General features: G+C 35.3%; 1 protein-coding gene across 5 annotated transcripts in view; it reads left to right on the top strand.

The window, feature by feature from the left end:
- The window catches only part of LOC130443293 (autism susceptibility gene 2 protein-like), a 242,825-nt gene that overhangs the window by 22,908 nt on the left and 193,514 nt on the right, over positions 1–26,403 (top strand). For all 5 annotated transcript variants that reach the window (XM_056777856.1, XM_056777857.1, XM_056777861.1 and 2 more), the window contains exons 2-3: positions 13,232–13,345; positions 26,096–26,215. In XM_056777856.1, coding sequence (XP_056633834.1) covers positions 13,232–13,345; positions 26,096–26,215 — 234 coding nt within the window. The remainder of the gene's footprint in view (positions 1–13,231; positions 13,346–26,095; positions 26,216–26,403) is intronic.

Raw genomic sequence — 26,403 nt, 5'->3', positions numbered from 1 at the left:
CAACTTCTTCTTCCTTCTTGTATGGTAGGTTTAAAACCAGTTTCTTGATCAGTTTCAGCCTCCTGGATCCAGATTGTCACACCATCTCTTTCTCGGTCGCACTAGTCTTCCGCTTGTCATTCTGCTAATGTGACTAATCCATTCTTGTTTTCCTCAATTACATTTTCTACCTTGCACGTATTTCTTATGTTTTCACTTCTTTCTCTGTCTAAAAGTGTTTTCCCTGCTATTTTCCCGAGTACTTTTATTTCCATTGTCTCCAGTAGTCTTTTTGTGTTAGTTGTATCGGATCTTGTCTCTGCTGTGTATGTCATTATAGGTCCAAATGCTTTTGTAAGATGTTTATTTATCCAAATAGTGCTGTTGAGGCATCCTACTACTTTGTTTTGACGACCTGCTGTCGCACCTCCTTAGCCCGTTATGTCTATTTCGTACATGAAATTCAATTTCTATTTTACAGCGTATGGGCTCCTTAGACGTTGTCATGCATTTCGTTTTTTTTTATAGTGTGTGAGCTGGTGCATTGTCTTGATGAAACAACCCTCGCAACAAACAACAACAAATATGTTTCATCCATGGTATGGAACGGCGCGAAAATTCGGCTTTATTTGTGTGAAATATTGCCAAACACTAGATGGAAACATCGTTCACGACGCTGTTTTTGTTCCAATGTGAGCAAACGCAACATCCATGATGTGCACAGCTTTCTCATCTCCAAATTTTGAATTAGTATGCGATGTACTGTACTTTTTGAAATGTCTACTACGTCTACTGGTTCGAGCATTTTCATTACCCTTTGTGGATTTTCTTCAACGATTCTGAAGTCGTCACCTCATTTGGTCGACCACAGCGATGCTGGTCTTCAGGCTCGTTTAAACTTTGATACCCAATATTTTACTTTTGTAGAAGTGCATCTGGGTCAGCTTTTATATTGGTTGGACTAATACCTTTCAAATAAAAATATTGTATCACATAACGATGACCAATTTTTCCCATGTTTACAAATTTACTGAAACCGTTCATTGATGGTTGCCAAACAAATACTAAACAACTTGGCGTCTTCAAATTTGAAACATATGTTGTATAGATTATGTACTTTCTAATTCAGTGGTATTTTTTAAGCAACTACCTCCGGCTCTTGGTCAGGCCAGGTATTTCTGGGACTATCCTCCTACTAATGCGGCAATTTTTTATTACGTAGTTAATCCTTTGCGGGTGTACGAAAATTACAGAAGTTTCTAGCTTAAATGATATTTAAGACAAGAAATAAAAACTCAATTATAGTCACCACTTTTCAAGGGTGATATCTCGGAAAAATGTGGGCTAAGTAAACTCCCGAATTTTATCGCATGAATTTAGAAACACCATGTATTTCTCTCTTTTGAGGATTTTCCTAATTAAACGTATTGTTTTGCTATTTCAGGTTGTTTTATGATTTTTGACGTTTTCATAATTTTATACTTTCGCAGTCCCCTCGTTTTTTGGCTCTAGAAATTCGAAAAATCATCCGATTTCAATGAAGTTTTTTTTTGAAATCTTGGGATTAAAAAAATGGAAATTTATATTCGTTTCAGGGCTTTCAATATTTATGAAAATGCACTCATTCACGTATAATTGTTGATAACTTCTTTACAAATAATCAAACGAAGTTGTTATATATTTTTTTTATAATCTACTCCGAAAAAACCAACAAATTGAAAAACAATTGTACAAAACCGTTGATTTATAAAGTTTTTACAATTAAATTTGAACTTTTTTCACATATATAATCGTTTTTAACTTTTTTATTAAGTAATCATTAAAGTTATATAAACAAAAACATTCTTAAAATCATTTATTGTAATCAAGTGTTTTTTTTAGCACACCTAACCACTATAACTTTTGATTTAAAAAAAAATTCATCGTAATCGGACGATTTTTCGATTTTCTAAAGCCAAAAAAACGAGGGTAACGCGAAAGTATAAAATTGCCCTATTTTCCATATGGTCTTAAATTACTAATCCTGAAGTGTACATGGTGTTAATTAGGATAAATCTATTATTTAAAGTATTAGTTGGAATTCTTAATTAACCGAGACATGACGTAAAATATCAACTTGAGCATAAAATAAACATAACCTAAAAGTTTCCGCTTGGATAATTACATGTATTTCCTTTTGTTTCGCTAAATCAAATTACCGTTCCTTTTCTAATATACCCGTTGGCAGTTATCCGTTAATTATGACAGCACGTCTTGATTGCTATTCATTATTAGTAATGAGAAAAAATTAAAATGTAATATGACTTCGGTGATTTATTGTTAGTTTCACACTTTCACGTTTTTAGGTCACATTTTTATAGGCGGCAGTAATAATTGTATGACAGATGGCAAATTGCAAACTTCAATTTATGCGATTCTCTCTTCAAATACGTACAGGGCGAGTTTTTGTTTTATATAACAACAATTGGAAATTATCGAAAAAAGATTTTCTGTAGCCGTCTACAAAGCTACGATTTAAATTTTCTGTGTATGGTTAAACCAGAAAAAAATGAATGATTATCTATTTCGCATTCTAAGTTGACGAATATTGTGCAATTTCCAAATTTCAAAACATAAATCATGTAATCCGAAAAGTTGTAATATCTTGTAATATTTTGTTTTATTGTTTAGGTAAAAATTAAGTGTTTTATCTACAAATATTTGTTAAATTAAGTTTATGATCGAGATCTGTTTAAGGTGAATAATATCGTATTTAGGCTTTATAATTTCACGTATTGTTCCGAGTGATAGATTTGATGATGATCTTTCTGAGTTAAGCAATTATGTGTTTTATAGTCAATTTGCAATTGCAGTTGCTACATTTTAATTCAGTTTTCGCATCAAATACTGACCTATGGGTCAGTCGCGTCTGGTCTAGACAGAGACGTGTTGGAAGAACTTCATCTCTGCGATTTTTCGTTGGTATTGACCATGATTTTACTCAGTCTTTCACTTCACGAAATTTATGTTCACGCACTCGGCGCTATCACTATTTACAGCTGCCTTAGCGGCCAGGTCTGCCTCTTCGTTTCCTTTTATTCCAGTGTGTAATGGGATCCAAAAAAATGCTATTTTTTGTTGTTGTCTTGTATATATTGTTGTTTGATTTTGATTGCTAAGTAATTGAATTTATGTAGCTCGATATATTGCATATAATTCATCAGTGGAAATGACTGTGTAAATTTGTACAACGTTTTTGTATTCTTTGAGTATGTTATTGAAGTGTCCATCGATTAGCGTATGGTTGGTGCTGTCCAAGATCGTCATTGACATACCGTGAGATTGTGGCACATTTGGGGATTATTTCCAATGGCATACATTCAATTTTACATGAACATTTGCTTGTTAAAAATATTATTCGCGTTGGATACCGCATCATTTGAAAATCGCACAAAAAGCCCTTGTCGATTCAAAAAAATTCATTCCCGTTGTTTCAAAAGATGTTAATAAGATCATGACAATCGTCTGTATGGGTCTATCACGACGAGCCAACAGAAGTTTTTCGCGCTCAAAGCACTTTAAAGCAAATGGTCTCTTGTTTTTTCCGAAATAACTGGACATGTCGGCACCGTTCCATTAAGGCAACGTAGAACGGTCAATACTGAATGGTAAGCCAGCATTTGTTGGTCAGAAGTGTTCTAAAAAAATTAGAGAAGCCAATCGTAGAAGACGAATCATTCTCCACCACGACAATGCGAAGTCTCACAGTTCAGTCAAGCTCTAACGTTTTTCAACAGTCGAATTGGTGGGACACCCAATGATTCCTTCTTATTCCCGCATATCGAAAATAAATTGCGAGGTGAACGTTATTTTATACCTGAAGAAGCGGTCTATGTCTTGAAATCACTTATTTTGAAGGTACCTCAAACGGAATGGAAAAAGATCTCCGACAATTGATTCAAATACAGGGTGCGGCAGCATAACTTCCTTTTTTAAAAAGTTCGCCATTTAGTCGGTAGATGTCGTAACGGAGTGCTAGTGGTCTCGTTCGAGAGGGGGGACTATAAAGTTTTGTCCCGGCACAGTTCAGTCGCCATCATGCGTTGGAACAGTGAGGAGCGTGCGTTTGCCGTTGAGGTTTACTTTTCGAGCGGATGTTCTGTGATCGCAACCCAGCGCGCCTTTCGGAATCGCTTTAATTTAGCCCCCTTGGCCCCTGTCCCGGACCGGAAATCAATTGTTACGTGGGTCACTACGTTCAGACAAACTGCAAGTGTGACAAGACGAAGAACTGGAGTCCCTCGGCCCATTAGATCACCGGAGAACATTGAGTTAGTTAGAACTTCAGTGTTGCGATCACCACGGCGTTCTGCGCGCAAACATGCGTCTGCCCTTGGACTTTCCGATCGTTCTGTGAGAAGAATACTTCATGATGATCTTCATTTTCATCCATACAAGATGGCAATTGTGCAGGAACTTTCTGAACGTGACTTCAATTCTCGGAGGAACGCGTGTGAGGTTTTTCTGGAAGTCGTTCCTGAGGACGCTATTGTTTTTTTTAGTGATGAAGCCCATTTTCATTTGTGTGGATCCGTAAACAAACAAAACATGCGCTACTGGGCTGATACCAATCCTCGACAATTGCATCAACGGCCTTTGCATTCACCTAAAGTCACAGTGTGGTGTGCAATTTACTCACGTGGAATTATTGGTCCCTGGTTCTTTGAGGAAAATGAAGTCACAGTGATAGTGAATTCGCACCGGTATGTAAACATGTTACAGGAATTTTTTTTCCCACGGCTAGATGAGTTGGACTTAGGGGACACTTGGTTCCAACAAGACGGAGCAACGGCACACACTTCAAGAACATCGATGGCTGTTTTGAGGGAACACTTCCCAGAGCGCCTTATCTCAATTAGGGGCGATTTGGAGTGGCCAGCCCGCTCTCCCGATTTGACCCCTTGTGATTATTTCCTATGGGGTTTTTTGAAATCCCGTGTGTATGTGAACCGTCCAAGGACCCTACAAGATTTGAAGACGAACATCCAGGAAGAAATTGCCAACATAACGCCTGCTATGCTGGCAAGAGTCATGACAAACGCCAGAAATCGGTTTACTCAGTGTATGGAGAATGGGGGACGTCACCTAACTGATTTGATCTTCAAAACTCAGTAAAACAAAACTTTATGTATGTGCCTGTATTATAAAAAACGAATAAAAATTTTCTGATTCATACAATAAGTTTTATTAACTTTTGAAAAAAGGAAGTTATGCTGCCGCACCCTGTACATGGGACATATTTTGGAATCAGTCTGACAAAAATCGAATTAATAATATTAACTATGACTTCCACAACGGCTGCGAATGAACAAACTTCCCGTACTCATGAATTAATAAAACACACTGCAAAAGGATATCGATTATCCGCTGAAAGAAGTGATCCATAACATGAAACTTTTAAAACCCGAGAGCCAAATCGGCAAAGCTGTTTGTGGTTTGAATCTAGAAAATTCCTATTTTTCCTATGGTCAGTTATGATATTTTCACGGGTCGGAAGATCATCTGTGTTAGTTCTTCTTGCACCTGATAATAAAACATAAAATGCCTATCATAAGATACTTCATTGAAAAGTGCAACCTACGCCTCAAGATAACTGCCAATAAATAAAAAAATATGATGATTAGATACTTAATGAAGTTTATTTTTCAAAAATAACATCATCTAAATGACTGCCCTCCTCTAAACGCGAACGTAAATTTGTGAAAACTCTTGTCAATAAATCTGGGGTGATTGCTGCCATTTCTTGGCGGATATTTTCATTTAGCTGACTGATGTTCCTCGGATTGTTCATGTAGACTATATGTTTGATGTGTCCCTACAAACAAAAATCAAGAGGCGTCAAGTCAGGACTACGTGGAAGGCAAGGCATATTATCTCTTTTGGAAATTAATCTTGCAGGAAACATCCGTCTCACAACCTCCATAGAGTCATTTGATGTGTGACAGTCTTGCTGGAACCAAGTTCTAATATTCGCTATTCTTGATCTCGCAAGTTCTGGAGTCAAATAGCGGTCGGTGTTATCGGTGATGTTTGGTCCTAGTCAATCTTCAAAGAAGAAAGATTGAGATTCTTACCCAAACCGTTACTTTCGAACTATGCAATGGTTTTTGATGTTTCATTTTTGGATTTTTTCGGTCCAATAACGACAATTTTTAGGTTTATAAACCCATTTAGTATCTTTTAATTTCTGGAGCTTATAAGGATGCAGTTTAAAATCCAACTTCAAAATTCGCTGTAAACTTCATAGCGTTTCAAGTTTAAATCCGCCGATCGCTATCAATACTGTCTGTTGTCCAAAACGTTTTTGGTGGTTGTTTATACGTGGAACCGGTCTCTTTAATTACATTTTCACTCGGAGCTCCATTAATGTGTCTTAATCCATATTCTGAACGATACAGTCGCCGTTCTCGTAAACCTAAAAAAAGCACGACGCTTTCCGTCGAAGTGACTCGTGGCAACTAAAACTCCATGAGTGCAACTATCCAACCAGGGTCGCCAACCCGAATTTTAGAAAATGTAAAAGAATGTAAAATGCAAAATTGGTAGATCTACCATCTAGCACCTCAATTTAGAAGATTTTTTAAGATCAAAAATGCATGAACTGTTCTTAAAATGTTTATTTTTGGAAAATATAAATATTTTTAGTGAAAATTTTTAAATGTTCTGCGCTAGGCTGCCCGTTGTTTGCTATGGATCTTTTTAGTAAGCAACATCCCTCTAGAATCTCCTTACAAAATCTATTTGTCTGGAAGGTTTTCACATCCTTTAATTGCAGTAAACAATCTCTCAACGTCGGCGCTACTATGTGGAATATAAATTGAACTAAACTGAGCATAAAACCACGGAATAGAAGTTCACCTTTCACAAATGCTACGTGCTTTCCACCAGCACACTTAAGATCACACCTACATGATTTGTAATAAAAATATCCTTCACCATTGGTGCTTTTTTGAAGCCAAATTGCAAATTCCTCGTCTTTCTCCCATAATTTCGAATATTTTTGGTCGTAGTGCCTTTTTTTAGCTTTTCGTGGCGGAGTTACTAACCTAGAACTCTGTGCGTCGCTTTCGCTGCTGTCGGAACCCATTATATAAATAAATGCACACAACACAGAACAAACAGCACAATCAGCACCGTTAATACGTAGCTATTTAGTTTTAACAACAAAACAACACAAAACAGGAGCAAAGATTCACCATTGTTTTCGCAACAAACCAACCAAAACAACATAATAATGTCTGTGGGCGCGAAGGGCGAACTGTTGCTGACGTTTTTTAGGTCTAGGATGGTAGATGGGTAGACTGAAGTGAAAATTGGTAGATCTACCAAAAAGTTGGTAGATATGACATCACTGTATCCAACCACGCTAGGCAATATGCACGTTCTATTGCGCCACCCTGTATTTATCATCCTAATGAAAAATTGAACTTGACAAAATCCAAAATCAGTTCATTTATTTCTTACTTCTATGTTCGCCGGGTTAGCTAGTAAGATAAATTGGATGTTTGCTCTTTTATTTTTTAATTATTTGTGATTGAATCCACTACACGAGACGAAACATTTTATACATCTGATAATACTTCTGTATCTGCCTTTTACGGTAAATAACCCATGTAGAATACTAATACATTTACAAGCGTATTTCCAAGAATACTAAAACATAAACGAACGAAAATGTATCTTTACTATAATAAATTCAACCATGCTCTCAACTCCTATTCACAGAAATAAAAAAAAAAGAGGGAGTTAGTATAGTACAGTAAGAGAGAGACGGAAAAGGTTGAGAAGTAATTTGCGAACGGTTCTCGTCTTTATTTTCCACGATGTTAGAGATGGGAATTGATCTTTGAAAACGTTTGGATCATCAAATATATTAATCACAAAATATACTGCATTCCAATGTGATTTAAAAAATAAAATGTCTACATTGCAATAAGAATTACATCGGTATGACTAAACAGTACTTGAAAACCAGAATATACCAGCATGAATATGAGTGTCGAGAACGTAATAAGAACAAAAAAAGATAAAACATCTCTGGTTCAACAAATCCTACTAATTTTGATGATGTAAAAATTCTGGATAAGGAACGATGCAGTTGATAACAATATAACCATCTTTTTATATGTTTATAAGTCAACACACCCAATAGTGAATTAATAAACACTGTCTCTCAAGTTCTTATTTTATTTATACACTATACAATACACTTAACTTACAATAATTTACTTAAAAATATCACCTAAACAATTCCTGTGATTACTTTTACTTTTGTTTGCGCAAATCATTTATATACCTAAATAAAATTCTACAAAGTTCCAGAACAAAAGGAAACAAAATGAATAAATAGACTTTTCGAGAAATTATTTTAAAGAAATACTGTAAATAAACCGCCCGCCATAATAAAAAGTTCGAAAAGGAAACATCAAAGGCGCTTCTGCCATTCATAAAAGATGTGAAAGACGCCGCGCGAATTCGCAGAATTTTAAAATTCCATTGCAGTTGGACAGGGCCGGTCCAAGGATACATTTCGCGACCTTGTCAGTAACAGTATTTCATCTTTTGACTGACGTCTAAAAATTTTAAAAGGTTTTTATTTATTTGTGTCTGTTGTATTCTTTGTATGTTTTTTCTTTGTTCTTCTGTTTCATACAACATGCTCTTATTTGTTTTATTACTTGTTTATCTTTAGCAACGTTTGAGTTAAATTTTACCAAATATTTTTGCCTTGACAGTTTTATTTTGCGTCCACAACCCACAACACCATTGAAAATTGCATACTAGGAAGGATAATCATAACATGAAAGACAACCCTACAAATATTATTGTGTCTAGTTTCTCGTAATATTGCCTCTAATTTCAATTAGGATTTCGTTCCGAAAAAACCTTAAGATAAAATAACACATCATTCAATAAGTCCTGTAACTAAGAAAAACCCAGTTTTTTGGCAAAAATCGATTTTATTCATAACTTTAAAAGCGATACAATCTTCCGATTAACTTTTTGATGCCGTGCTTGTAAAAGGATTGGTCTTTTACCTCAAAATAGGCTTCAATTTCAGCAATTGCTTTTTTTGAGATCAACGAATAGCTAGTGTTTGAACTTGAAGTGAAATTTCATCAATTTAACTAACGTTGCCATCGTCTTGGTGAAGCAGTGGTTTTTTCTTCGAGATATGAGGGCATTTTTAATATCTTTTGCATTCAAACGATCCAACAATTCTATGTAGTATTCGCTAGCGATTATTTCTCCCTTTTGCATGAACAATATTCCATGTCATCCCAAAATACTAAAGCCTTAACCTTCCCAGATGACTGTTGTACCTTTGGACGCTTCGGACGTGGTTCAGCGGCTGCAGTCCACTCAGATGATGATCGTTTTAATTCCGGAGTGAAGTGATGGATCAATGTTTTATCTATTGTCACATATCGACGCAAAAAATCTCATTGAATACGTGTAAACATGGCCAAATATTGCTCTGAATCACCAATACGTTGATTTTAATCGACATGTGAGTAAACGCGACACCCATTTTGAAAAAAGCTCTGTCATGGTTCAATGTTCATGCATAATAGTGAACACACTGCCTTCTGATGTCTTTACGGCCTCAGCTACCGCACGCGATTTCAATTTACGTTTAGAAATAACCATTTTGTAGACTTTTTTTATGGTTCTTTTCGATGGAGCAGTGTCCGGATAACAATTTTGAAGCCATTGCTGAGCTTGTACAGTATTATTTTCCATCAAGAAGTAATGAAAAATTAACACACAAAATTGTTTTGAAAATAACCAAAGTAGCTTCACTTAAATGGCTGTCACTTTTTTGTGACTAACCGAAATGTCATGAAATTTCACACATAGTATTTTGAATGTTGGTACTTCATACGGATTTGACAATGGCAGCGCCATCTGTGCGACAGTCACACGTATTAATGATTTAGTGATTTTATAACTATAGAGAAGTTACGTTAACACACATCCCACCTCTATTTGCCGTTATTTATTTTCAAATTTTCGTACTCTTTTTGTAAATTACAACTGGTGCTATTATTGCTCCTTCTTCTTGTAATGAGACTTTAAATATAAGCAGCACATTCCTTTGATTTTTGCATAACGGTGTCATTGAGTGGAATGCTTTTCTTCCAAAATAACTTTTTATTACCATGTTTTTTTTTTTAAATACACCGAAGTTGTTTGGATATTATATAAAAGTTAATTATATCTAAATATTTTTAGTTTTATTGATATTTAGTAATTTCAATCTCAATTATTTACATGTCGGAATATTGTGTGTGTAGAAACTTATCCATTGGGAATTTCGTCTAGTCAGCTGACTAATAGAAATACCCTTTTAATAGGTCAGTGCCCTTTTTGTGCTTGTACTTCGGCGTTCGTTTGTGGTGTTTGTGTGTGTGTGCGATTAACGTTGGCTGTGTGTGATGGTCGACTATGTTCTTCTTCTTCTTCTTCTTCTTCTTCTTCTTCTTCTTCGGTTTCTGATAGTACGGTCCCATCAAGGTCGGTTAGAGAGTTCACTCTCGACTATATACCTACAGCTGGATTCCATCCGGGCCATAACGCCAACTTGTTTGAACATTCGAATTAACTTACGGGCCCAAATATATAATATAAAGAGTTCAATGTATAGTTTTCACTCAATAAATTTTGCATATTTTATTTATAATCAATATAATAGTAAGGGAAACCCAAGCGAGGATTTCGGGATACTAAAAAGCGGCAGATTGAGTACAACCTACAAATATGGGCCCCAAATGTAAAGAATAAAAGATTTGCGAAAAAAATTCACGATAAATTGTAAAGTAGAGTGAGTTAATTACTTGCTAAAAAGTGTCTACTCCACTAATCTGACAATATCGGATTTGTTTATTACTATTCCTTAATTGTAAATTATATCTTCGATGTTTATGATTGTAGTTTAGTCTCAGCGAGACTTTTTGCACCAAAACTTCTTTTTGTGATTGTTTTCGTTCTCGAAAATTCAGACTTTAAGTTTTAAAATGAGTAAAGCCCAGGGACGATCGGTTGAAACTCGTGTCTTCATAGTCTAAGCAAAAGTAACCGTCGAATTGCAAACCTCGACTTACCGTGGATTACAAAGTGATGAAATATGTATCCACCAGAAGCTTTTGCAATAGAAAAGGTAGGCTTCGAAAAACCAAAACAACCGAGGATGAACGTATTTGTTGACCAGTAAACGTGATCGATAACTCACGGGCCCAAAGATAGCAGATCAGATCAACGAAATTAGAGATTTGCTTTGAGTACTTCTACAGTGGAAAGGAGATTGAGATGATCTGATATTTTTGGAAGGGTAGCAGTAGAGAAACCTTGTTTGAGACGTCAAAATAGAATCAAGAGCTTGCAGTGGGCTAAAGAAAATCAAAATTAATCGCGTGAAGAGCGGGAGAGATATTAAGGTAGGGATTAGTTGAAGTTTGTGGTTTTTGAGTCAAATAATGCGTAGGTTGAAGGAAGAATGGATGTTATATGACGATTTAGGGATGCTTCGTATAGAGGACTATAAAAATGTAGTACGTTCCGGCTAGCGCCTGATATTCCAGCAAAACAACGATCTCAAACATTCCTCGAAGCTGTTCAAAGAGTATTTAAAAGAATTGGAAAGAAATAAAATACTGATTTAGCCGTCACAGTTGCCTGACCTCGAATTTGTGAGGCAAATTGGACAGGGAGGTCACTAGGCAGTGTCATTCCTTTTCGACTCCGAAATTGTTACAGATAATATGCAACAATTAGAGACTCTGTGTTCTTCAATAATAATAAATATTAAAATCGATTAAAAGATGCAAATAAAAAACAAAGTAAGCTATTAAAAAATTCGCGGCTACATCAAAATTTTATAATCTAATGTTATCCAGCTGTGCCGTAATATATCTCGAAAGCCTCTGTCGAACAAAAACGCAACAAGCAGCAAAAGTCGTGACAGGCCGTTGCTAAATATCCAGATCACATGGGGCACGAGTACTTTTTAAAAACGACACGATACCCGTTGTATCGAGCACTTGTAAAACAAAAACTCATAAGCTACCAAAAGCAACTTAACATGACCATTAAATTCTTTCGGTGCTCAAGAAAAAACGAGTTGTAAATCAGACCGAAGGCTACTAATCGGAACCGCAAAGGAAGCGCATTTTTTCTAAATGGCGGTTGATTAACGAATTCGTCGTAAAAAGAGGTAATCGGCCGTAAAATGTTAAGTGTTACGTAGGGAACAATTGATAAGGAAATTGTTCCCACACGAGCGTTAGTAGACCGGATTATAAGATATACCACTTGGTAATAAGGTTTTAAATAAAATAATCAAATGGATAGAAGATCTAAAGATAACTGCTACAGACGAATTTATTTGCTTCAACTTACTGAACCGGAGTACACCTTTCAGACCTGAAATTCGGTTTCAGAAAGAGTTGATCAATAATCGGAGTAATTCAGAAGATGGTCGACATCTCCATGGAGCTAGACAGACACTGTTAAACATATAAAACGCTTCACCTCGCCTAGGGAGACGGAAATTTAAGAGAATTAATGATATCAGACTATTTGATCCTGATGGTGGAGATTACCTACCAAATAGGTAATTAACTATCGGATAACTGAAGATCATTTGACAAATCACGGCATAGATCGACGAAATTGAGATGGAGTCCAAGTCAAATATTTGTAGATAACCTTAGATACGAAAGAAGATTCGTAAGGCAGCCGAACAGACTGCAAAAAGGTGACGATGGTATGCCGAGGATCGCCAGCTCCTACCGAACAATTTCTGCACAGGCTTTTCTTGTGGTAGCGTGGATCTGTTGCCTTTCGATCGTAAGAGGGTATACAGAAGCTGCTTGAATATAGGACAACAGGATGCGGAAATCATCGAACTATCTAGAACGATACAGACGTAGCAGCAATGGTTGACAAGTAAATGTATGTCATGACTGATGAAGCACCTTAGACTGTGTAAAATTTCACATTACTCGGCTTCTGATAGGACACGACTACGTCTGATTTGTACCTGATTGTATTTACTAAGATGATAAGTCATATAATGCCGAATATACGATCAGCGGTGCTGGTAAAATCCGTTATTTGGATTCCGTAACTACTTTAACAAAAATTACTCTGAAAATATGATATTTTTGTATTGAGCCACCGAACGCGAATCTTAAATTTGTCTTTGTTTCAGTTGGTGTTGAAGATCTCCGTAAAAGAAAATATTAAACGACTGACCGATGTGGAAAGGCCTAAGATCGAACCAAAGGCCCACATTACTAATCATATTTTAGTTCAACACAACCATGTAAGTATTTATATATACACTTTAGACTTTCGACTAACATTTTGAGATAAGCGCTTCGAAATCTCCAAAAAATTGTTTCTTTGGAAGCGCATGTACATCGAATTCAATGATGCTTTTGAAACAGTTTTTGTAGCACTGCAATTTCGCCACGGATCTGAATAAATAGTAATCTGATGATGCAAATACGGACTAAATGCTGATTGTGGTAGATTTTCAATACCACAAAGTTCTTGGACCTTATTCCGCGTAATTTTCACAGTATGTAATGTCTTGTTGTAAGAGAACCCTCCGATAAAACCTTCTTTATTCTGATTTTCCATGACCTGGTGGTTCAAATAAAACAATTTGTCCTATAATAATTGAAGAATTATGCGTGTATAAGATATCCGCATTCCCTGGTGACACTTTGATTTCTTATCTGGGCTACGAACTAAGGAAATTCATTATTTTTTTGTGGGTGTATGTCAGTTTTGCGGTTGTAATTTTAAAGATGAGCAACCAGCAAGAATTCTACCTGAAAATGGACCAAACAAGTGCTGAAGTTGCTCAGGCGGTCATCCTATTGCGACAAGGCCAGAGTCAGCGAGAAGTCGGCTGTTTCCAGACTGTATCGTGGTAACTTTTATCGAAGACGCGGTTCCCGAAGAAAAAAATGAACATCCGAGAGAGATGACCGATTCATTTTTATCAATCTGGCTTTCATTGGTGCTCAAGTTCAATAAGAGCTCAGAGAAATGCGAGGAGTGGCTGGACAGTTAGAAGGATTCTTAAGGTAGCTAACCTTGAGCCAAAAAGGACAGCTACTGGCCCCAAATGAACCCCAGCCCACCGAGCATCCGTCTACAATTTTCCAGAGAACACACTGAATGGATTGACTAACAAATGGTAACGATAGAAGATGACGAATCCGCAGAATACCTGGAGAAAAACTCCCGCAGTCTAGTTTACAAGAAAACGTGGTTTTTGGAGGAAGTTTCTGGATGGGTTGGGCGCACATTTCAATGGAAGCAAAAACCGAGTTGGTTTTTGCTTCCGACGTCAAACAGCAACCGGAAATACAAGTTTATTAATCGGGCACTACTCTTATATACTTTCTGTGACTTCAGAAATAAATTTCTTTTTAAAAAAAATCGTATATCATTTGTCAAAATTTTCATTTTACACTTGATGTCGTTGAAATCGTCGCCTCTGTTTAATCAAGTCATTATCTTTTTATATATTTAGTGGTATCGTGATTAACGTATAACAACACTTCAAGCATCTCAATTACCGAACGATTAATCAAATATAATTAATGAATTGTCTAAGTTCATTACTGCGGTCTAAAAATAAACCGGGAGCTGACTTTTATTTTTTTTTTCGCATTTCATTAATAAAAAAACCAATTGGACGAAAAAATGCATAGATTTTATTAATTGTCCAAATCAAAATAATATTTGTACGATGAAATAAATCAATTGCAAGTGCAAGAAATTGCATGCAATAATCAACACCATCAAGTTGAATACTTATTATTGAAAACCAGTGACTTAATATCGTATTAGTTTGCTCATTATTCAACTTACCTTTCACAAAAATAACGCACGTATATTTATTAAAAACGTACAAGTTTCTGTTTTGACTTAAAACTGTTTCCAACAAATGTTAAGTACAATTTGTACGGGTACGATAATGGCCGTTATTGGCGGCAGATCATAACACTTGTTTAGTTACATGAGAGTAAAAACTGTCTTTTCAAAAATCAAAATGATACGCAGAAGTCACTGCACAAATAAAATTAAAAAGATGGAATGACGGAAAACTGTATAATAATTGAGACAGGAGACGGGCTTTTGTTTGATGTTTTCTGGCGGGGATAACTGATCGATTGATAGTTGATCAGTTATCGATCGGCGAGTCCGAAAAGTCCTGGATTTATCGAGGTACAAACAAGGTTTTGGTTGCGTTTAGAACAAAAATCCTGTTTATTTTTATATTCCTGTAGCGTTTTTAGATTCTGATGATTCTTCTGACATTATGACATTCATGATGATGTCTGCATATTTTGCATCTAATCAAGATTTTTAATTGGCTAAGGTCAAAGGAGCAAAATCATTAAAATAATCTTTACAACAATACAAACATTTCATTCCAGCCAAATTTAATCTATATTTTGAATAATCCGCCAAAGCCCGCGAAAAAGGCGGCGTTCTAACCTAACCTATACTTTGAGTAATATTATAATTATATTATATTATATATTTTTTATTGAGTTATAATTATCTAAAGGACGAATTAAAAAGTATTAAAAAAATACAAGCATATTTCCTAATACGGGAGAGTGACATAATAATTTCAATATATTAAACAATCCATTCATTTTGAGGTTAGTTTAAATAACCTCATACCATCCTCACACATGACATACATCGCCCTGTCAGCTGTCAAAATGAAAGTATTATTCAGGGGCACCAACCCATTATAGAAAATTACCAAAAACCGTTCAAGAATGGAGTCATTTACATAAATTTTTGTTTCGAACTTGTTGTTTTCTGTTTAATTTTTTGTAAAAACTTGAGACGCAACTCTAGTACTTACCTTTGTTTCAAACTATAAGAAAAGTAGTTGAATTAATTAACTAAGAATATAACGACTTCTACCTTGATTAATATAACTTGAAATAAGAAAAAATAAAAGTAGAATGGTATATGAACTAAATCAATCTAATAATAAATAATAATAACAGTAATAATCGTAAACTACGTCCCGTATAAAGTGGAGTTAATTGCCAATTTAGATTCCTTGACATATCTCTAGAATAAATTTAATCTATGAATCGGAACAAATAAACTTACTGGGAGTTAACAGGCGGAAAATCATTATTGCAAAAGAAATAAACTCCACAGATATAATATATTAAATAGCGACGGATTGTTTTTATTGAATGTCTGTTAGTTGTAAAAATTTGACGTTTAAATAGATTAAGAGTAAATAAATGTCGATTTTTAACGTTTCCAGTAAATAAACAGAACTTTTATTAAATGTTAACAGATTTTACGAACTGGATTATTGTTCGTCAAATGAAAAAAAAAAAAAGTATTTCAATACAATTATTCAGCAATGGACAATCTACAGTTTAGGTTAACGACGGGAAGATACCTTTTAAATATGCTGTACTACACTCGTAAGTAAAAAAATCGACTCAGGTCGCACGCTCATGGTCAAAAAATCTGTAGCTTCCATTTTTACTCTGATTTTAGCTTCTCGAAGTCTTCGCTTTATAATTAGTGGTCTATGTTATGTTTTTGGCGAAGAAAAAATATCAAACTAAAAGAAATCTTATCTTAATGGATATAATAACCAATAAAGAAAGTGTATTTGAAATTATAATCTATCAATATTTAGTGTTCCCGCCCCTGGTCCTAATAACAGCTTATAATCGCTTTCTCTTTTCCGATCTTGTCAATCTCGACATCGATACGGAACGTACAGTATGTGAACGAGCTTTGTCGTGCATTAGAATAAAGTTTTCGCCGATGACTCTGGCGCAGGGAACGACGTGATCCCTTAAAATGTCTTCTATGTTTCCAATTCGGTTTTTGCTTCTATTGAAATTCCAGCCCAACTCATCCAGAAACTTTCTCCAAAAGCCACGTTTTCTTGTATACTAAACTCCGGGAATTTTTCTCCAGGTATTCTGCGGACTCGTCGTCTTCTATCGTTACCATTTGTTCGAAAGTCAATTCAGTGGTTCTCTGGAAAATGGTAGATGGCTGCTCGGTGGGCTGGGGTTCATTTGGGGCTAGTAGCTGTCCTTTTTGGCTCCTTAAGTCTCCTTCTAACTGTCGTATTGTCTCTTTTATTGATCTTGAACACCATCTCTCTCGAAAGCGCATCTTTTTCTTCCGGAACCGCACTGCACGAATCTTTTTCCGGGTCTTCTGTAGACTCTTCCTCTTCTATCTTTACCATGCAGGCACTCTGCTTTCGCCTAAGAAGAGAACAGAGCCCCTTTGTTCTTCAATCCAATTAACGTGTTCTGGGGTTAGCTACGTTGAGTCCTTCGACTGTCCAGCCCCTCACAGCCACACCTTGCGTTTTTCTGAGCTGTCAATGAATCGGGAATCTCTCTCGGATGTGCACCTTTTTCTTTCGGAACGACGTCTTTCTTGAAAATTACCAATCTCATGGAAACGGCGGAAAACTCTGGAAACAGTAGACCGACCCATGTTCAGAGCACTAGCCTTGACCTTGACCTTGTCGCAATAGTTGACCGCTTGAGAGCTTTATCATTTGTTGTGTCCATTTTCCGGTAGAATCTTTTTTTTTGTTAACGGAAGTGTGTATCGGTTGACGGATAACTGATAGTGGTAGGTAAAAAAAAAAACAAAATTCGTTGTGTATGTTTTGGGAGGGTTGAGGAAATTTTCTAATGAGCTGGCGCTGATATAGCAGTTGCTCCTCTGCAGGGTTCGAGTTTTTGTTAGTGTTTGAACTGCTCCAGGCTCTAAAAAAATAAAGCGAACGACCGGTCGAAGTTTGATCCCCAAAAAAATGGTTCCTTCCAGGTTTGGGTATGTCATTTGTAAACTTTTTTGGTTTTTTTGTTGTTTTTTGTTTCTTTGGTTCTTTCTGGTGGTTGGTCAGGTAGATAACCTTTTATAAGGGTCAGTTACCCTTGATTAGCACTATTGTGAACGAGCACAAAAAGGGTAGTTACCGATCATAACATATTGTTGGACTGTGAGAACAAAAATATGCAATATTTTATATAATTTTGAAGCTAATGCCATTAGCTTTCAGATTTTACTAAAACAAATCCAGTTTAATGTTCAGTCTTTTTGACAGTTACTTGCGATTGCAGGGTTGTCGTCGGAGTCGATTTTTAGACTTTCGTCCACATTCATTCTTAAAACGACTAGGTTCAGGAACGAACTAAGCCTTCGTAATATTTCTTTTACGGTTTTCAAACTTCTGCCCGCGTGGTTTATACTATTTCTCTTTTCAGCTTTTCGAAAGTACGTGATGAAACCTTTTTATTAATGCAGATTAATCAGTTGAGATCATTTTTGTAAATGATTCTTCAATTCTTCATATCAATCGACGTGATGGAAAAATTTGTTTCTCCCGCTGTTACAGAGGGCGAAAGTGCAACTTTACCAATGCACGAATCCTCAACTTTCCGCATCGAAATAGATGGAAAAGATGCGTGTAGATTGAACCCAGAAAAATTCAATTTTCCATAATATTTCAAAAAAATTAATAATCAAGAATGAAAAGAAATAAATTGTAATAATTAGGAAAATATTCTTGACGAAAGAAATTGTCGGAAACAATTTTTAATATTCTGTCTAAATTTGAATGGATAAATATTTTTCTCCGCCTGTTTCCATTCAACGGAACAGACCACGGTAAATTAACAATCACCATTCCGAGGGAGACTAATGTTTATAATTGATATTGCCTTTTTTTGGTTCCATTCCCCTTTCGCCTTTTCTTCACTGTCTCGTAAAATATAAATTAAGAAGATGATTACTTAAGATATGAAACGAATTTGGTAAATCTGTGACTTAGTCTCTAATCGGTTTTAATCGGATCGCTATAGTCTTGTCGGAGTTAATTCAGTTGAGATGAAAAATGGTGGAAAGTTTTGAAATGTTGTCAGATTCGAAAGGGAACTGTAAAGCGGTCAATTAATCATAAGCGATTTATGGATGTAAAAATCTGCTTAAAATTGAACGAAGAATATTGAGTGATTGACAGAATGAGGTTATAGAATGTTATGTGTGGTCAGTATTATTATACGAAGAAAAGAAAGAAGAAGAAACACCAAATATTGGTCTCAAAAGATAATATCGAATTATTTGATAAATATTTATGTTTCACGGATTTATTTCGGTTGTAACTGACTGACAAAATAAATTTTAATGTCTTCAGTAGCGAGTATTTCCTCCTCTGGCAATAATAACAGTTTTCAAACGACGAGGTATGCTTTGGATCAAATTCTGCGGAAGACCGTCCCATTCCTGCACTCCGCAAACGTCTCCCCATCTCATCCCAAATGTGTTCAACGGAAATTAAGTCAGGACTGCGAGCAGGCCGAGCAAATTGCGGATTTTCTCCATCGACAAGATATTCGGTAACCATCGAAGCGATAAGGTTGCGTCGTCTCCAAGAATAACCATAAATGCTTTTCCTCCTTATAACAAAACTGATCCACCACTAAATGGTAGTAGCTCGGCAATATAAGTCTCGTCGTCGCTCCACTCTTATGAGTCTATCTGAGCCCGTAAGACGGAAAACAATACGCGACTCCGATACGCTATTGTCCAAGCGAAGAATTCTCGTGCAGAATTCCACCTGGCAATCCGGTTTTCACCGGAAAGCGACGATCTAATAGCTCTAGTTCGATAGGATAATCCAGCAAACCAATCCAATTCAATTCCAGGAGACAGTTATGCGAGGAATAATAAATATTTACAATAAATACGCACGACACTCATACCAAATTCGGTAAACATCTAACAAACCGTCAGTGGACTAATCACATCCCACTGTTTACCAAATAAATCATCGAATCGTAAACATAAATGTATTTCAATTGGCCGAAGCTGTCGGAAAGCGTATGTACACAATTTCTTTGATATATTCCTGCCAGACAGTGTGTAATAAGCAGTAGCGTGGCTCGGTGAGATTTATTCAATTCATAGATTTCTTTAAATAAATAGAAAACAATGAAATTGCACAGTGTATTGAAACTAAAGACAAGAAAAACTTATATCAGTTGACAAAGCTACTCAAGAAGAATGAATAGGGTTGCTACATTACAAATAATACACCAAAGTTAGCGAATTATTATATCAGTTAATAAACATTGCGTCAAGTTTTGTCAACTTGTGGTTTTAAATACAAAAAACTGAATAAACGGATGGCAATAACCGGATCGTTCGATGGCGACAAGATTATTTGGGTCAGATAAAAAACTACCGAAGCTCAGTCCATGTCTGGTACCCTGTTTAAACCAAACTTAAATTTTACTCGTCTATTCACGTTTCATAATTTAATATTCAGTTCTATCAAGTTAAATAAGTATAATTTTCAAGTACAAGGTCTACAATAAAGTGTATCTGTCTATGCCGTTCAATTTATGATGATTCGATTGCCTTTTAATGAATGCATACAATATGTAAAATGTGTGTAAAATATAATTTTTTTCGTATTAACTTTAAAACTCTTCATTTTTTTCTATATCTAAAGCAATTTTCTAATTCGTTATAGTTATGAGTTGTGTCCAATTTCATATTGTATTATTTAATGAACGTTGAAATACGTCGAAACAACAACAACAACAACAAAACAAATAATATTGAAAATATGAATAATTCAGTCGACGTGTCGGCATACGAAATAAAAGTTTATGCATCATTTGACCGGTGCAAAATTCATGAAAACGTTCGACATTTATTCATTATTTATGTATTTATTCATTAATTATACATCGAAGCAGTTATGATTTCATTACAATTCGATACATCACCCTGTGAACAATGAGTGGCGACGCCGACGGCTATAAATGAATTAATACATTTTAGCGGTATAAATTTAAATGTTTGCAATTTGTGATTTAATAATAATTCATTTACCAGACCGAATATAATTGGAGACAAAAGAAAAAACCATAAAACATATTTTATCGATAAAATGGTTGTATAAATATCCTTATTAGTTGCTTCTTGATTTTAGGTCTCTTCTGTTTTAAAATTAGTTTTTTTTTTAAATAATATTTGAAAGATTGATAAAAAATTGACGTTTCGACTTTTATTTAAGTCTTAAGCAAAGGTCGAAACGTCAATTTTTCATCAATCTCTTCTTACAACGCCGACAATGGTTATTGTCGCACGAGTAACCGCACCTCTGAAAATTTCTGTAAACGTCTGTCCGAGCCATCTGCGCAAGTCTTTCATCCACGAACTTAGTTTACGGCCCACCGACCGTTTTCCTTTCATCTTCCCTTCTATTATCCCATTTACCCATTTGCTCTTTGTTTGTCCTATGTTCCGTCCAAGATATCCGCAGCATTCGACATTTCGAACGCAATAATTTTCTTCTCCGTGGCCGCATCCATGATCCAACTTTCGCATCCGTACAAAAGAACAGGAAAGATGTAACAGCGAAGCATTCTGGTCCGAAGTTCCAGGTTGAGGTTGCGGTTTACCAGAAGTATCCTCATGTTGTTCAGAGTTTTCCGCGCTTGCTCAATTCTTGATCTGATTTCGAGTTTTTGGTCGCATTGCTGGTTGACGAGCGTGCCCAGGTATGACACTTGTTCAATGATCTCTTCATGAAGTCTTAGGGTGGCGTTTTTTTTTGTATTTTTGAGAATACCAACAGTTTGGTATTCTACAATAACCTCCATGAAGTTCTGGTAGGCTACTGAACACTACCATCTGCGTAACTAAGATTGTTTATAATGTTTCCATTGATCTTTATGCCTGCAGTTGTATTCTCGAGAGCTTCGCCTTAGAGTAGATGTTAAACGATAGGAGAGACAATACACATCCTTGTCGCACGCCTCTTTTTATTGCTATCTCTTCTGATGTGGACTTTTCGATTGTTACTGTTGCTGTTTGGTGCCGGCAAAGTCCGGTTATGATCTTTAAGATCTTGTGCGTCGATCCCGGTGGATTTTAGGATGTTGATCATTCTTTGGTGTGACACACAGTCAAAAGTTCATCAGCGTTAATGTCTCTACATCTGAGTCAGAACATTCAAGGAGAAAAAAGAAATTCCCGAGTTCGCATTCCGTTTCTAAAGCCAAATTGCGAACGATCAACCAGGTGTTAACACTTTTTGTATATATAGGTGTATGAATGATCTTCAAGACGTGGGACATCAAACTAATCATGAGGTTATCACATTGTGATGCATTGTTCTTATTCGGTAGAGTGACAAAATTGGATCTTAGCCAATCTGAGGGTATTTTTCAAACCATGTACATTCAGTCAGAATAAATTTCTTAAAAATTATTAAAAAAAACTAATTTTGAAACCGAAGAGATCTAAAATCAAGAACATATACAAGCAAAAATTGTCTAAGGAATAAGAAATTTATCCTTATTAGTACAGCAGGTGTCGAATAAGTTGTTATTTCGACAGCTTGCATCAAGTAGCTATGCAACACGCCTTACTGAACATGAGCGTTGATTGTTGCGTGGGTTGTCAGGGGCAGTCGGAGGTTGTGCGAATTTATGTCAACACATCAGTTGCTAATATTTTTGTTTACGTTTTTGTTTTTACGGTTAACGTCGTTTACATGGAAACGTACTTAGATTACTTTATAAAAATTTTTTATTTGCAAATAAATCAATTTTAACGCACAAGAGGAGTTATTGATTCTGATATTTTATTATAAACACAAGAACCGGATAAATAATTTTACGTTTTTCATTAAAAATTTATGCTTTAACTGTATCGGGTTTTGTTCTAATTTTATTTGATGATGAAAAAAATCAATTTCAAAATGTGCTAATCACTTAACTATATATATAATCAGAGATATAACCTCAAATGTCCTTGTGTACGCAATAATTAGTCTTCCTAATAATCTGCTATACAGTCTCAATGTTGAGATGGGAACTGCCGTTCCGAAATAACGAATAGTATGCAAGGGAAAAAATGATTGGTTATTAATTTATAGATATTGATAAAACAAAATAAATTCATGAAATGAAATGTGTGAAATGATGTATAAATGAGATATGTTCGATTTCATCTCGTATTTTTTTTAATCTATTCAGGACATCATGTTTTTTTTTTGAAAAATAGTTTTTTATTATTATTGTTTTTAAAGTCATGTTGACAAAATGAAGAAAAAACTACGGAAGTTTTTATAATTAAACAAGGTACATTTTGTTGAAGTCTCCAGTGGCATTTCCATCCAAAAGAAGATTCAATCGATCGATATTTGGTTGTTTTAAAACCACTTTTTCGAAAATAAATATTCAGAATGGCATCTTTTTCCATTAAAGATCGGTTTCATCTACATTGAAGACGAGGAAAGCTGGAATTTTCTGTCGAAGTATATAATTGTATATATGAGTAGAAAATTAGGACGCAACTGCTGAATCTGCGCTTGTCGCTTTGCCAGTTTATACGGATGTTTCCCTAAAATTCCATAACTTTTAGTAAAATCTTAATTCGACCAGATCTGGCAACGCTACAAGCGTGGCGAAGCTCTCTGCGCTCTAGCTTAGAGACAAGCGGAGTTTATAATTTGCTCATAAAATATGTTAGCAAGTGGACTGTGATTATAGAAACTAAATGAAGTGACTGATTCACTATACTATTATTCTCAACCGTTTTCAATGCAAATTATAAACTCTGCTTGTCTCTAAGCTAGAGAGCAGAGAGCAGAGAGCAGGGGGCTGTATTCTGCTTCGCCACGCTTGCAGCGTTGCCAGATCTGGCTAGATTAAGATTTTACTAAAAGTTATGGAATTTTCTTCCATCCAAACAGCAAGCATTTGCTTATTTATTTCTAAAATGGCAGGTTTGATACCAGCGATTTTCATCGCGCTAGTAGGCGTCCCATATTAACTAAAACGAATTATTTATCACGCTGAGAGGCAAAACTATCATCCAATCTCTGTAGCCTTGCCTCTGTTCTACATATTTTTTAACATTTTTATCTTCATCTCCAAACTTATACTTCTATACGTTCTATTTTATCAGCCGGGCGGTGTAGACATTTTTTTGAATAATAAATTTATGTAAAAACATTATTATGTCTTGATTCACTGTTCTACAAGTAGACAAGCATTTAGTAATTATGGTAAAATATCAGAAATTTTAATAAGAAACCGCTAAATTCCACCCACCGAAAAACAATTAGAAAATTTAAACCACAAAATATAATAAGAAAATCGACTTTGCATCTAAATTTCAGCAACACAAATTTGGTTCTGTAACTTACCAATCGTGGCGCTAGTGTAATAAAAATCTGTCATTACTGTCACGTCAATTGTCAACATAAATAATCATTTATTCGAATTTCCCAAACGCTTTCCCGATGCGTGTTCTAAATGGGATGAATTTTTTAAAATTCAATGCTCAATGCTCAAATTATCGCTTGCGTGAAACTGTATAGTAAACCAAGAACCAAATAGACACTCAATATCTGGCAATTTCTCTATATAGAATGACATGTATGACATATAGATGTCATTGAATGACAACTAAGTTTGCATTTCTTCTTAAGGTATGTTCTGTGATGTAAACATCTTCAATGAAAGGAGTCTTTACTTGACTGGTTGAATACAGTGATGCCGCACGCGCTACTAAATCAATCAATATAAAGAAATTGAGGCGCAAATTGAGGTCGTGGTAAACCGAGGCAGAGGCCTCTACCTACACTTTAAATGTATTACTTATCAGCATTGTAATTGATTCATCAGCGGCTATCGTGGTTCTGTGTATGGAATCTGGAAGATTTTTTCATTCCTTATATTGTAAACATTTTTTGGTAATTATACACTTTCGCGGTCACTTGGTTTTTTGGTTAGGTTAGGTTAGGTTGGCTCTAGAAAATCGAAAAATGGATGGATTTTAATGATTTTGATCTCAAAATGTTCCATTTTACGGCGGATTTATAAAAAAAATACGAAAATTAAAAAAAAATAAATATTTTTTACAGTTTCATGAAATTAACTTTTTTGAAATTTTTTTTTTAAATATTCATTTTTTTCGAAAATTGCGAAAAAAATATACGAACTTGATTCCACGACGTCAGAAACAGTTACGAAGGATTATATGTAGAAAGTCATTTTTTTTACGTTTATAGTCATGAAATTGTAAAAAATATCTATTTTTTTTAATTTTCGTATTTTTTTTTATAAATCCGCCGTAAAATGGAACATTTTGACACCGAGATCATTAAAATCCATCCATTTTTCGATTTTCTAGAGCCAAAAAACCATGTGACCGCGAAAGTGTATAATTACCCATTTTTTATTTGAATATGTTGATTAATCATCTGAATTTTACGTTTCCTTTATTTGAAAATTGGTTTTAAAATCTCGACGTTCAGTTCTGTATTGAGGGAATTTATTAATCTAAAATAATAAAAATTCGAGATTACTAAAAAACAGTTAATAAATAACAATACGTGTCTTTCCCATTTCGTGGTACAGAAATCAGGCATCTGTATCGGAGGGTCGGTCCTTTTGACCGGATTAACAAAGGGATATTGTGGGTTATTTTTTTTTAGACGGGAGGGCTAATTGGAATCTCCCAAGGGTGTGTGAAGCGTGTGTTGGACCGTACGTGCTTTCCACTGATAATCCCGTATAAGTCTGTCACTGTTTAATGATTTACACATCTCTACTTCTTTGTTAAGGAGTCACTAGCATTTATCTTAAGCACAATAAAATTGGTATTTTTTTTTTGGTTGATAAGATTTTTTATTATTAATACGATCTTATCCGAATGACGTTCATTCCTGCTTCGAAGGCTCAGAAAAAGTCTTTAACTTGTTAAGCCACAACGACACTTGTGAATTTGTGTTCTCTGGCCTCGTTCTACAAGCAACTGAATAAATCGAGAGTGAGGATAGAAGCACTCTTATCGTCTCTACTCGCCAAATCTCGTATCGAGAGCATCTAGGAGATTTTTAAAATGGGTAGTAGTAGTTCGTGATTTTCTATAGATAATTTTTCAACTGAATATTTTATTAGAATTTTGGGAATTGTAGGAGGAATCATTTTTTTTCTTCCAGGGGTTGACGTTAACACATGACCCCGCTACTAGCGACGACAGTGGCAGGGCTTCTGAACGTCTTACTGGATCTTCGGTAGCACCACGAGATGCGGATAGCTCAAGAGACCGACTAAGTGATGTAAGTATATTAAAATTTCCATATTTGTCCGTCTAATATTCTTTATTTGTATTCGTTCTGAATTAGAGTTCGAGTATTATATTAGTATAAAAAGATGTGGTGGAAGATTTGTCTCCTTATAATCAGAAATTACCTGAAAAAAATACGTAAATGGTGTGTAAAAATAGGTGTATTGAATTGATTTTGTT

The sequence above is a fragment of the Diorhabda sublineata genome, chromosome 4, assembly GCF_026230105.1.
Source record: "Diorhabda sublineata isolate icDioSubl1.1 chromosome 4, icDioSubl1.1, whole genome shotgun sequence".
Taxonomy (NCBI): domain Eukaryota; kingdom Metazoa; phylum Arthropoda; class Insecta; order Coleoptera; family Chrysomelidae; genus Diorhabda; species Diorhabda sublineata.
The sequence above is the reverse complement of the archived record's forward strand: the minus strand, read 5'-3'. Positions and strand labels throughout refer to the sequence as shown.